Below are 14,764 nucleotides of genomic sequence, written 5' to 3' on the forward strand. Positions count from 1 at the left end.
AGTGGCTCCAAAGTCCCATAAACTTTACATACATACTTACTCTATACATTCCTTTGGAAACACTTTCATGTAATTTTTATCTGTCTCAAACTACGTTTTAAACTATTGTACGGCAAGGTCCATTATTTTTATTTTTATTTCTCTATTATCTTCTCATGGTGCTTGGTACTGTACAATGCTAAGTAGATACTTTCTCAATGATGTTGGCTGCCAATAGCAATTCATTTTCTTTTCTGTTATGGTCTAAATTTCCAAAATAAAAGGAAACACCTCGAATTTGAAGACCCTAAATGTCCCCTCCCATAGTCACCCTCCCCCTTTCCCCTTCCTTCCCCTCACACAAATTTTGTTTTGCTGAGGTGAGCTGATTTGTGGCCGAGAAGTTAGAGAAAAGCCAGACTAACTTTGTGAATGCCATAAAAATAAACTATTTTAATAGATACATAAATAAAGTGTTGATCATAGAAACAATAAAGTTGTCTAGCTTCTGCATAGAAACCACACTAAAATATTCCAGGTAACTTTTAAGCAAAGTCATCATCTCATTACATTCAAAATAATAGGTGAATGTGGTCTATTCAGATTCTTCAGCTGGGTCATTTCCCTTCAGTACTCTCCTTATTCCAGCAGTGTTTACAGTAACTCAGACTTTTACAGTGCTTTGTCATTTAGGAGGGTGAAATTTAAAAAAAAATTCTACTGTTACTTAGAAAATACAGTATAACAATAAAAGCATCATTTGCATTGCCATTGATGACAGCAAAATAATTTTTCTGTCTCTGTGAAAAATAAATTATGCTTTTTATGCAGAAGTGTCATTTTTTATTAAAGCAATTAAGCAATAATGAGTCTTTTTTTTTTGGCTGTGTGCTTGAAGGTCTTTTCTTGCCCTTCTTATACATGGAAGACCATATGAGGTACAAGCTGTCTCCCATATGAGTCTCACCACTTATTTTTGCTGGAAGAAAAACTTCAGCCAGGAAAAACAAAAACAAAAACAATAAAACCCTAATAGCAAAACATCTTCTCAGATGTATAAAACACACACACACGTAAACAAAATCCAGTAAGAAATTAGGTCTTTTCCAAGGCTATTTCTTTGGCCTTGTACTGTGCTTGCCTGAAGTCAGAGTTTTGTTTGGGGCCCTGTAACCCCCTTCACACTAGCAGGATTCTCAGTTGTAGTCATATTCCCCCTTCTTTGCTTCAAAAAAAATGGCCAATTGCTGAAGTACAGAAACTGTCATGCCAACACCTGACCTTTATGAAAGGGGCAAGAATAAAGCACTGATGACAGCACTATCTGAAATACTGCTGCCTGTGGGAATGGCATCTTTGGTATGACGAAGAAGAAAGTTCTTGACAAGGCTATTTGTGATTCTCTACACGGTGGGTCAGGAAGACTGAGGTCAAGTCTGAGACTGCTCTGCATTGGCTTGGGCTGAGAACAGATCTGGGGTTTTCAGGCAGTCTCAATACATAACTGGCTTTGACAGTTTAGCCAGGGAAAGTATGGGACAAAGTATGGATGGATTTGAGTTTCATCAAACACTGTTTTATGGTTACCCACGAGTAAGGGCTGTTTGGCAATTTGGAAACTGCCCTTTTTTCCGAGGTTTTTTCTTCTTGGTTTTAGGTTTTTTCTGCTTTTTTTCAGTCTTGCTTTTTCCTGGTTTCCTTTTCTTATCATCTTCTTTGTACCACGGCCCCCAGACTCCTCCATTGAGCCTAGGGTTACTCCTAGGGTCTTTGGGTGGATACCTGACAGGGACTGCAGTTTTATTGAACTGGGACAGTCTCCGTAAAAGCTTCTTCACAATCCCTGGATACTTACTTGAAAGGTCCACCCGCTCATACGGGTCAGCTGTGATGTTGAAAAGCCAAACACTTTTGCCGGCAGACCAGGAAATTCGTTCATTATGCCACCGATTGGGCCCGGCATTACTAAAAGACTGAGGGGGGACCCAGTCACTATAACCTGGATTCCCTGTCAACAGTTTCCAGTGTTGGACTCTTATTGCTGACTGTATAGCTGTGTTCCAGATCCCAAAGCCTGCTGCCCAAGAACCATTTTTGGCTTTTGTGTAAATGGGGTCAATGTTGTGCAAAATATCTACTCGTGGAGACCGCCGGCCTTCACTTATGGTCTCCCAGATGTCATAACCATCTAGCTGAGTGTCCTCATCAATCCAGCCTTCGGCCAGTGTAATCAGCGTGGGGTACCAATCTGTGATGTGCACAAGCTCTTTACATATAGTTCTCTGTTTTTTTCAAAAGTGGGCTGTGAACAAAGCCAACTGCTCGTATTCCTCCTTCCCAATAGGTCCCTTTGCTTCCCCTGAGAGGCCAGTTGCTTCCTCCTGCCATGGGCTGTCCTCCATTATCTGAAGAGTAGATGATGACACTGTTGTCATAGAAACCATACCTCTTTAAAGCCAGGGTCACGTTGTTGATGGCTTCATCCAAGCATGCCAGCATGGCAGCGTATCTCCTCCGGTTAATGTTGATAATGGATCTGTAATGTTCAAAGTACTTTCCTGGTGCCTGAAGTGGTGAGTGAACAGCCTGGTATGCAATATACAAAAATATAGGTTTCCTGGGGTTGTGAGAAGCTAAAATCTGCTGCACTTTCTGAGTATACATCTGCGTTGAGTATATACCATTATCGTGGTCCCAAGCAGCGTTGTCGTTCTCGTACAAGTCATACCCACACATCCCTGGGCTATCACATTTATAGTGTGTATAATAATCACCACTTCCCAGGAGGGAGCCAAAAAAAGTATCAAATCCTCTTTTGGTTGGCATGCATTCTTTCCGATAAAACCCTAAATGCCATTTTCCAACCATATGAGTTGAATAGCCAACTTCCTTTAGTTTCTGAGGTAGGGTCGCATTATCCAGAGGTAAGCAATTGGGCTGAGTAGGTCTTATGATAGAGTGCTGAAGTCCGGTGTGTATCTGATACCTTTAAAAAAAAAATTAAAGAAAACACAAAATGTAAATATAGGGCAGGCATATTTTACAAGGACTAAATAATTATTTTAAATATTCTTTACAGAAAGTGAAATACATGCCATGCTTCTATTGTTAATATATCAGATTAACACCTTAATCAATACTCTTACCATCTAGTTAATATTTGAAACGTACCTTAAATCATTGTTCCCTAACTCATGGGTTTCTCTGATGATCTCAGGTGATGTAGCAAATCACCAATATAATTTAATTCAATTCAACAAACATTTACTAAGAACCTACTATGTGTAAGACATAGTAGTTTTTCAAAAAGAAAAATAGTTCTTATCTTCAAGAATCTTACATGCTACATCACATCCTTACAACATAATTGACTTAATGAAACATAAATGTTTTTCAAAAATGTGTGTAGCGGCAAAGACCTAGAAACAAAATGGACGTCCATTGACTGACGAATGATTAATTCAATGGTGTAATGGAATACCACTATAGGAAAGACTGAATATGATGGATGTACAGATAATGGGAAGACTTAAATGAACTGATACAAAGCAAAGTAATCAGAATCAGGAAAACAAAACACATATTAAGCACAAAAATGTCAACACAAAGAACAGTAACAAAAAACAATGACAGCTAAATGTTGACAATTTATAGTGACCAAGATTGGCCCCAAAGAGACCTCCCATCTCATTCTTCATAGAGGTGTGGGACTAACTGGGGTCAAATACTGCATATCATGTCAGAGTGTTCAGATGTTGGTTAGTTTTATCAAATTCTTTCTTTGTTTCTGGTTTGTATTCTTTGTTATAAGGGATTATTATCTGGGAGGGGGAAGGAAGAGGGATACATTGGATAATTAAGGTGACAAAAATTAAAAGATATCAATAAAATTATAATTAAAAATATACATCTCTTAGAAGACTTTAAGGACTAGGGAATTGCTGGACAGGATCAGTGCTATTCTAGACTCATTCAGCCTTTTTAAATTCTAAAACAAATATAGTATATATTAAGTGTTTGCTATATGTATGCAAAATAACATGTCACATCTGTAGTATACTCTAGGAGATATTCATAGTACCATAATCCAGCAGATAAGCAAAGTTTAGATTATATACTACCCCAACCCTCAGAGATAAAATCTAGTAAGAGGATAAGAAAACAACAGTGATAATTGCTTTAGGGTATCATAATTAAGTGCTAATATTTAGAGCATTATAATTAAGTGCTATATAAAGTCCCAAGATGAAATGTGCTATGAACTGAGGGGAGCAGGAGAGAATACCTGGAGAAGAAACATTTGAGTTGGACTTTAAAGGCTCAGTAGAAATTCAAGTGAAAAGTGAGAGGGAAAACATTTCCAACAAAGAATTCGAGATAATATTAACAAAGGGGTGGTGGTATAGGAACACATGCAATACTCATGGGGCACGTACTAGTCCAGTTTGGCTAAAGCATAGAATACATGGTGAGAGTAATGATATCAGATACAACTGGAAAAGTAGGATGATGCCATATCCCAGAGAACTTTGAATGCCAAGCAGTAGTGACTAAATTTTACTTAGGAACCAACGGGGAACTTCTAAATATTTTTTGAGTAGAGAAAAGACATAATCAGATATATGCATAATAAATAGGATTCTTATAGCAGAATGAAGGATCAGTTAAATGTGGGAAAAGAGGGGATTTGGGAAGACCTATTATTAGATATTTATTCCAATAGCAAGTCCAAGAAATTGTTCATATTATGAGGCTGGTAGTGGGAATAGGAGGAAGATCCACATATGAAAGTTGTTGTAAAAGTGGAATTGACATGATTGATTATTGATTGGATATGAGAGATGAGGGAGAGAAAAGAGACAGATAAGCTAAAGGTTATAAACATGGGAGACCAGGTAAAAAGTTGTTGTCACAGACAGAAAAAGAAAAGTCAGAAAGAGTAACAGATTTAGGGAGCAGATAATGGACCATGTTTTGGAAATATTGCATCTGAGATGCTGATGGGTAGAAAAAGGTCTTCAGGTGGAAACGTCTTCTAGATAGGTGAAGACATGGTGGAACTTAGAAGAAAAGTTGGGCCTAGAGATACCATTTTGGGAATCATTTGTATAGCAGTGATAGAAAAATGAATGATTATCAGCAGAGAGAATGTAGAGAGAGAAGAGCTGAAAGATAAGGACATATCCTTGGTGAACATCCATATTAAGAGAATGATGTATCAGAAGGAGACTTGATTGTAAGGATACCAGGATAGTGAGATGTGTCTGAAATCAAGGGAAGATAGACCATCCAGTAGGGGGATGTTGGAAAGTTTCAAAGAGTTTAAGGAGGATGAGGACTGAAAAATACCCTTGGCTTTGGTGATTATTGAATTATTATTGGTGATCTGGCTTGCTTAGAGAATGTGAGCAAATACAATGGTGTGATTGGAACAGAAGCCCCATTGCAAAATAGTATAAGAAACAAAGAGTGGTCCACAACTGGAGTCATTGATAGACCATAACTTTTTGAAGTCAGAGACTAGTTCATTTTTGTCTTTGTCCACCCAGCACCTAGCATGATGTGTGGCCCATATTAAGTAATTAGTAAGTAATTATTGGGGCAGCTAAGTAGTGCAGTAGATACCATGCCAGGTCAGGAGTCAGGAAGGCTCATTGCTGAGTTCAAATCTGGTCTCAAACACTTACTAGCTGTGTGATCCTGGGCAAGTCACTTAACCCTGGCTGCCTCTTAAAAATAGCATGTATATGGAAAATTAAATTAGCAACATATATGCTAAGTAGATACAAAGTAATTTCTGTGGGGAGGGTACTAGCAAATGGGAGCATCCAGGTAGGTAAAAACTTGAATAAAGCTAGGCATTCCATGAGGTAGAGATAATGAGGGAATACAATTTCAAACATGGAAGGTTTCCTGTGCGAAGTTATGGACCTAACAGAAATGAGTGAGGCCAGAATTTGGAAGACATATTGGAGACCAAGAATGATCAAGGGACTGAAGTTTATAATAAAGGCGAAGAGTATATTTAATATTAGAGTGGAAGAGGTGAAAAATGAAGAGATTGTGGTTGAAGGGTACAATTTCAAAGCTCTCCTGCAATTTCACAAAGCAATAAGGTCTAAGGTGGAACCACGTGAGTAGGTGGCTTAACAATGATGGAGAAGAGGTCATTAAAGTTGAAAAGATTGAAGAAATATGTGATTGTTCGTTAAATGGGGAGAATGGAGACCACAAGAATGGTGAAAAGGACTGGAACGAATAGGAAAACCAATGTTGATTTATTGAGAACATTAGAAGAAGCATTTGGAGGTTAGTAAATGTCAGCAACAAAGATGGGGAGAGTTAGGGTTAGAAAATTAGGGTTAATATTAATATAATAAATAGATTGCTTGGAACATTAAAGAAAAAAAGGCATAAAATAGTCACAGGGGAATAGTATCAAAGCGATAGTAGAGAATGAGAAATCAGGCCTGTGAATTGAGGAGAATAGAACGAGTGGCCTCTGGGATGAGTTATCTTCAGGGGAAAGGCTAATTCTGTTAAAAGAAAGAGGCAGAAAGAATATTGACTAAAAAGATCTTGTAGATAGGGAAGCCTGTTGAGACCAGAATTGGGGTGGAGAGCACAGTAGAATAGGATGGGTAAACTGTTTTGAGAATGAATATGATGATGAGCTGAGGAGGGAGAGTGGTTGGTGTGCTTTATACGTATGTGTATCCCATGAAGAAGGAAATGCCTGATGCTTTTTTTTTCTTATCAATAATTAATTATAAAAATCCTTACAAAAGAGATATTGTATTCTAACATAGATGAATAAGATTTCAAAGGTAATTTGTACTTGGAAGTTATTTTATTCCCACTCAGAGCTCAATCTCGTTAGGGTGAGAGGTTCTATAGTGTTCAAAACAAGGTTTAATTTCTTTTTATGTGCAATTCCTACATCATTAGTAAGGCAAATGAACATCAAAGTAAAGGAAAGGAGGAAATTCTCCTTCCACAATTCAATCTACATCACAATCAATAAACTACTTGCAGAAAGTCTCTTTTATCCTACCAAGTACTTTTGTAAAGCTATGCTGCCATAATGTTTTTCATTCAAAAGGCTGTTGATTTGAGTAGCTGTTTTCATTTTGCCGTCTAATACAACTTTTCATTAACTACTGCAAATCAGGTAAGGTGAAAGCCAAACCAAACCAAAACAAAATCTTTGGGCTGTACAATACAGAATTGCTGGGAAAATGTGGTAGATTAACGTTGATTGTTAGTGTTAAGAGCCCCTTTCCTAAGACAGCAAGGAAAAGGTCTCTCATGTTCCCCTCTTTAATATTGTTTTGTTTTGTTTTTTTCATTATAACGCCTTGTAAATAGGATCTAAGGAAATATAGTAACCTTGAATGTAAAGATGAAACTAAAATTAATGTTAATTTCTGGCATCATTTTCTTAAGTCAACAATCTTTTGCCAAGTGAATTCTTTCCAGGAATGGTCATTAATACATAAATCTGTGAGTTTTCCATTGGTCCAAGATGTGCATATTAGCTCACTATACACCCAGATATTATATATATATATATATATATATATACACATATATATACACATATATATGTATATATGTGTATATATACATATGTATATATACAGATACACATGTATCTGTATATATGTAATATACATATATAGACACATATTTCTCTGGAATATATGTATGTCTATGTATGTACGTATGTGTATATATATGTATGTTTGATGGGGTACGTTCTAATACATGTTAGAGGTAGCTAGGTGGCACTGTATATAGAGAGGTGGGCCCAGAGTGAGGAAGAATTGAGTTTAGATTATCCCTTGGACACTTACTAGCTGTGAGACCTTGGGCAAGTCATTTAACTACTGTCTGTCTCGGTTTCATGTAAAATGGGGGATAATAATAGTCTCTACCCCTGGGTTGTTGTGAGGATCAAATGAGTTAATATTTGTAAAGTGCTTAGTTAGCATGGTGCCTGGTACATAGTAGGCACTTAACTGAATTGCCATTCTATTTAATGTATATATATATATGTATATATGTATGTACATATATCTGTGCGTATATGTATATATATATATATTATATGCATATAATGTATATATGTATCTCTGTGTATCTCTCTCTATGTGTGTGTGTGTGTGTGTGTGTATACATATATAAAATAGTAGATTCCTATAGTTATCATTGAGGTACAAAATGATGATTTTGCTGAGAAAATTCTCTAGAAACCCTAAGTTAAGAGTAGCCTTATTGGCATGACTGGTAAATCTCAAAAACCCATTCTGGAAGTTAAATTACCCAGCAGATTCAACTGATTTTTCTCTTATGATTAAAACCTGTTAGTCTTCTGACTGTGGTTGAAATGAGAATAAGAAGGTAAGACATTTAAAAGCTGATCTTAATATAATAATATTACATGACACATCCACAGAACTATAGTGCTTAATGTGGGCAAGCCACTTAACCTATGCTAGCCTCAATGTCCCTAATTGTAAAATGAGAATAATAATGGGGTTGTTGTGAGAGTACAATGAGACAATATTTGTAGTGTGCTTACTACAGTGCCTGGCACATAGCAGGTACTTAAGAAATGTTTGTTTAAAATAAAACACTGTTTCTGGCGTTAGAGAGCTTTGCTTCTGAGGTTTACTGCTGTGTGACCTTAAGCAAGTCACTTAATTTCCTTGGGCCTCACTTTCCTCATCCACAAAATGTGGGGTTGGATTGCATGGACCCTGAAGTCCCTTCCAACTCTAGATGTAGAATTCTTCTAGGTTAATGAATTTGAAAAAAAGGGACTGCATGTTAATTTTTGTGGTTGCTCTTCAGTCTAAATTGTGTCTGACTCTTCATGACCCCATGTTGGGTTTTCTTGGCAAAGATACTAAAACGGTTGGCCATTTCCTTCTCCAGTTCATTTTATAGATGTGGAAACTGAGGCAAACAGGGTGAAGTGACTTGCCCAGGGTCACACGGCTAGTAAGTATCTAAGCCCAGATCTGAACTGCTGAAGATGGTGTTCCTCACTCCAGGGCCAGAGCTCTATCCACTGTGCCATCTAGCTACCCCAATTTAGTTTCTACTTTGCCCTAAATTTCTAAAAAAAAAAAAAACGCGGCGCTGTGGCGTGCTTACAGCTTGGTCAGAGATCGAAAGTGCCAAGGTCATCCACTGCATCCTGGGCTATTGACACTCATCTTGACTTTTGTCTCGCCCCTGGACTTTGATGACTCTGGAGGAGAGAGGGAGGCTGACAGCTTTGTACAACTCTACCTCACTTAAATTTAATTCGTACACAACTCAGAACGAAGGACAAACAACAACATTCATTCCACAATGATCAAATAGAACTGAAGTAATAGGATCCAGGATTTAGAGCTGGAAGGGAAGGACCTTAGCTGTCATCAAACATACCTCCATTTTATGGGTGAGCAAATTGAGGCAAAGATAAGTGGATATCTAAGAATGAAGCAATCTAATTAAAAAAAACATAATTGCAAATTTTTAGGGTAAAACAGATCTGCAAATATCTATATCTTAGTTAGTAGACTAAAAGTCATTTTTCATTCAGGTCACCTAATTGAATAGATGTCTCCTGACATAGAATTCCTCCAAATTAATGAATTTGGAACAAAGAGCTGCATGTTAACTTAATTTGTACTTTGCTCTAAGTTTCAAAGAAATTGATAAACTCTGAGTCAAACAATGTAAGTGTGGTGTAGTGCCCCGTAACCATATGAGGCAAGATTTGAACCCAGGTCTCCCTGACTCTCAGTCTGTCTCAATTAATAAGCATTTATTTCATGAAAAGCATAATAAAAAATACAAAGACATGAGATGACAAGGTTCTTGCCCTTGAGGAATCAAATTAGACAACTTAGACATACCCATGTAAAATGTTAACCACCAATTACAGATAACATATAAACAAATACATGATAATGTGGCTTACTTAGCCTGTTGGCATGCCTTGTAATTAGTGTTTTGAAAACATGCCTAGGTAGAGCAACATGGCCAGGGGCAGTAAGTTTCATAGAAATCACATTTATATACATCCCATAAGCATAAGGCAGCATAACAGTCTGCAAAGGTAAAGTCAATGAGGCTCAAGAACCTAACAGACTTAATTAACCATCTCATTTGTGTCTTGGGAAACCACTAAGCAATGGTTCACAATGTTATTTTGGTGAGGTGTGATTGTGATGTATTAATGATGTTATTTTGAAATGATGTTGATTAGGGCAATATTATTTAGGGTAGGTTGACATACGTAAGTGCTGAGGAAATTTAAAATAATGAATATGAAGTGGAGTACATCTGGGAGAACTTGGAGTGAGATTTGAATTAAATATGAGTTTGGGATTGTTGGAAAAGACGGAGAAGGGCATTTCAGAAGGAGAAAACACTTAATTTAACCTGTCATCTCCTAAAAAACAGGTACATAAACAAGTTGTCTATTTTATCAATTCCAGCTTTTGCTTCAATAAATTTTCCCCTGATTTCTTCTTTCTAATTACGTTCGCCATTTCCATACCCAGTACTTGAGATGTCACTAAACACCAAAGGAAATGAGGCTGGTGGAGAACACTATTAACAACAAAACAGGCACATTAAGCTCTGTTGAGAGTCAGCATGGTAAAGTCTTCAATAACACTGACTTTGGAATCAGAAGTCACGAATATGAATTCTGGCTCTGTCTGCTCCTCAATGTTCTCTCCTGGAAGGTAAGAATATTATTACTTACACTGCCTCCCTCACAGAAACCATTTTGTGAATCTTTTAACTCTCTTTGAAGCTGTTATGAGGATTGCCAGTTCACTAATAGCAGGATCCATGATTTTGTCAGCATAGGTACTTTGTATACTAATATTTACAATTTTGAAAGATAGCTGCTGTGGCTGGACAAATGGCTCCCTCTCTGGTCAACCTGGTGATGAGCATCTTTAAAGAAATATATCTGGTCTAATCACCAGATATCAATAGACAGTTCATCATGGATCCTCGTTGTTTAAGCATTTCTAGTTTGGTAGAACCTGCAACAGTTTGTGTTCCACTAGATCAGTCTATGAGACCCCAGTTGAGGGGATCTTTTGTATGTGTCCTGGACCCTTTTGGAAGTCTGGTGAAACCTGGACTCTTTGTCAGAATAAGGTTTTTAAATTCATAAAACAAAATGGGATGACAAAAAAAGAAAAATGAATTATATTGAAATTCAATTATCCAAATTTTAAAAAGTGCATGGACCCTAGGTTAAGAACTCCTTACCTAGAGTCAACTTTACACCATGATGGAGCATTGCACTGTTATTGAGGTTGTGATGATCAGTAATTTAATTATTATCTTTTAATGACATTCATAACAAGAGGCAGGATAATGGATAATGAAAAGTAGACTTAGGGTATGGAAAACATAATTTCAAGTCTTGTCCTGACATATCCCAAGTATGGAGCTATGCTATGTTGCTTAACTTCTCAGTGCCCCAGGCAAGTCTCTAAGACTATAAATTCCAGATGATAAATGATGATACAATGATTAAAAAAAAGGGAAGAAACCAGAGAATCTCACAGTTGGAAGGGACTTGATGAGCAATCTAGTTCCTAAATGAACATAAATCCTTTCTATCTTACAAGTAGCCTACCAGCCTTTGCTTGAATTCCACTGGTTGTTCAGCTTACTTTTCTTTCCCCCTTAGGATTCCTTAGGAATTGTGGAGAAGGGGATCATGATGGGAAAAAAATGGAATGTAGTGGCAATAGCCACTTTGGAGATCTGTGAGTTGTCTTTCACACGTAACAATAGATTCTGATTTACCCTTTACCTGCAATCAGGCATTTAACAAACTGCCACTTTTTTTTTTGATCCTTGTCTATATCCTGTTCAATGTTTTTATCCATAACATAAATCTTAGAAGGATAGATGAAAGAGTTAGCATTCAGAAATATCTTGATTATCTGGAGCAATGGGCTAGAATTCACAAAATGAAATTCGATATTAATAAATACAAAATTCTAAGCAGTTCAGAAGATTAATTGTGTAAAAAACAGGATAGTTGAGAATTCTTTGATATCAGTTTTTTAGCTAACATTTCATGCCTGGTAAATAGCTGAGTAAAAAGTTTAAAAAGCCCAGGTATTGTTAATTTTTTGATTTCAAAGTCAGTGGTTTTTCTATTACATTACATTTCCCCTCTTTGCAGTCAGGTTATGTAGAAGATGGAATAGATTCATAGGAGACATTTTTCAACTCAACATAAAAAATAATTTGCTAAGAACAAGAGCTAGTCAATAATAGAGTGAAACTGCCTCATTAGGGTGTGGACTCTTTGACACTCAAGGTATTAAAACAAAGGGACGGTAAAACAAATTGTGACATATGAATATAATGGTATACCATTGTGCTGTAAGAAATAAGGAGAAAGATGGCTTCATTGAGATATGGAAAGATATGTATGAAATGACACAGAGTGAAGTGAACAGAATCAGAACAATTACCATAACATCTGTGTTATAAAAATAAAGAATTTTGGAAGACATAAAGACCAAAATCAACAGAATACTTGAACATGATTCCTGAAAACAAAAAAGAAGAACATTCCCCATTTCATGACAAAGAGATGATGGACTAAGATGCAGGATAAGAAATGCGTTTTTGGACATGGAAAAATAAAAACATAAGTTGTATGGCTATTTGTCAAAAGTGCTGGAGAACAAATTCTATGGGTGGAACGTCAAGTGAGATGAACTCTAAGGTACCTTCCGTCTCTAAGATCCCACAGTTATATTTCCTCTAGACTTTTTATATTGACTAATACATTAGTGATAGGTTTCTGCAGAGTTAACTTTATTTTTGTATAATCTCAAATTGGCTAAAAGAACTGCATTTTCACATAATGTATTTTGAACAAATGCATCTTTTAATTCAAAACAGTAAATTAATGAATTTTGAAATGCAGTGGAATGTTCTCACCATCTGGTAACCACATGAAAAGAAATAAATTCCATATGAACAATAGTAAGCCCTATAATTGATGCCAACACTACTAAAATCAATAGCATCATCCTCATTTTTCTGTCAGCTGTTTTTAAAAAAGCTACCTAATGCTCTAAAGTTAAATAGGTCTTGCCATTTTGAAATTAGAATGCATGAATCATTAGTTACTGAATGAACCTATCTTAGCATTATTGTAGCCTTCTTTGGAAATGTACTTTCATAAGGCATTGTATTTTTTGAATAAATATTTCTTTAACTAAGGTGATTTCAGTATTTTATACTTCACCTAATTCTTTCAATATTCTGGTGAAACGGAAGGTATGAGTGTCTTTCACACCTTTTATATATAGGAAAACAGAGATATATAGACATTAAATCCTTCAGCCAAGTGAGTGGGAGAGACAGATAAGGTATCTTAAATTTATGGCAAAAGGTACAGTGTTGAGATGGCACTCTAAAATCAAATACAGAATTAAAGAAAATTCTGTAATTCTGCAAAAGTTTGACTAAGCTTAATTGAATGCATTGTATTAGATTATTCAAAAGATTTCATCACTGTTTATTTTCCCACTGGTTCTTCAACTTCTTATGTCAGTATCAGGTAGCTGGTGAAATACAGATGCAGCATTCCAGAAGAAATCATGCTTAAATTCCTGCATGGTATAAATGGAAAGAGCCCTGGAGAAAGAGTTAGAAGATTTGACTTCTATTCCAGGCTTTGCCACTAGAATTATAGAATTAAGAGCTAGAAGTGGGCGCTAGGAGGCACCATAGTGCATAGAATGCTGGGCTTGGAGTCAGGAAGACATCTTCCTCAGTTCACATCTGGCCTCAGATACTTACCATCGGTGTGACCTTGGGCAAGTCACTTATTCCTGTTTGCCTCAGTTTCCTCAACTGCAAGATGAGCTGGAGAAGGAAATGGCAAACCACTCCAGTGTCTTTGCCAAGAAAACCTTGAATGAGGTTATGCAGAGTTGGACATGACTAAAGAACAAGAATTAGAAGAGTCCTTGGAGGTTATCTTTACCAACCCTCTTGGTTTTAGCCATAAGGAAACTGTACATTTCTTTGATATGGATAAATATAAAGTTCTAAATAGTTCAGTAAACTTTTTACAAAAAGAGGGAAAGTAATTTGCTTGTGGTCACACAGTAAATGGAAGAAGCAATACTGGAATCCAGGTTTTCTGAATCTGAGATTTCTACTCATCCCCTCTCGCCTATGGAAGGCAGCTCAAACTCTGAGTCTTCTTATTCCCGGCGATTTGGAATCTATGGTCACTCTGTCTTTCCAGTTTATCTAATATTACTTCCTTATACTGTTCCTCCATCATTAGTAAAATGTTGTCGGATTTCTTGCGGCTATTGAATATTTTAAACACCAAGTAGCAAGTGATATTTATATCATACTTGCAGTTCATGTTCTTTTTTAGAAGGAAAATGTACTTGAGAGATTGAAGTAAAATTAAAAGTTTGTTTGTGGAGAAGAAAATCAGTGAGAAGGGAGTTGAAAAATTAAAAGTTATTGTAGCCTGGTAAGTAACCTTTCTCCCCTAGAGGGACATTCTTGGCAAGAGAGTTAGAATCTTTGTGCCTGAATAGGTTTGGAATAGAGAACTGGGGTTCAAATCTCAGGACTGCTACTTACTCCTCACCCCACCTTGGTTAAGTTGTGTCACTGGTTTGGGGCTCATTGTCTTCATCTTTAAAATAATGATATTCTAGTTCTCTTCCAACTCTAAATCTTTGGCCCAGAACACATGGTG

The 14,764-nt window shown here is 36.6% G+C and overlaps 1 protein-coding gene across 1 annotated transcript in view; it reads right to left on the reverse strand.

The window, feature by feature from the left end:
• Positions 1–404: 404 nt before the first annotated feature.
• ARSJ (arylsulfatase family member J) overlaps positions 405–14,764 on the reverse strand; it is a 127,602-nt gene continuing 113,242 nt past the window's right edge. Inside the window, 2 exon segments of the mRNA XM_021001436.2 lie at positions 405–2,270; positions 2,272–2,965. Coding sequence (XP_020857095.1) covers positions 1,563–2,270; positions 2,272–2,965 — 1,402 coding nt within the window. The 3' untranslated portion in view covers positions 405–1,562.

Source organism: Phascolarctos cinereus, unplaced genomic scaffold, assembly GCF_003287225.1.
Source record: "Phascolarctos cinereus isolate Bilbo 61053 unplaced genomic scaffold, phaCin_HiC Scaffold_9;HRSCAF=440, whole genome shotgun sequence".
In the NCBI taxonomy this organism is placed as follows: Eukaryota; Metazoa; Chordata; class Mammalia; order Diprotodontia; family Phascolarctidae; genus Phascolarctos; species Phascolarctos cinereus.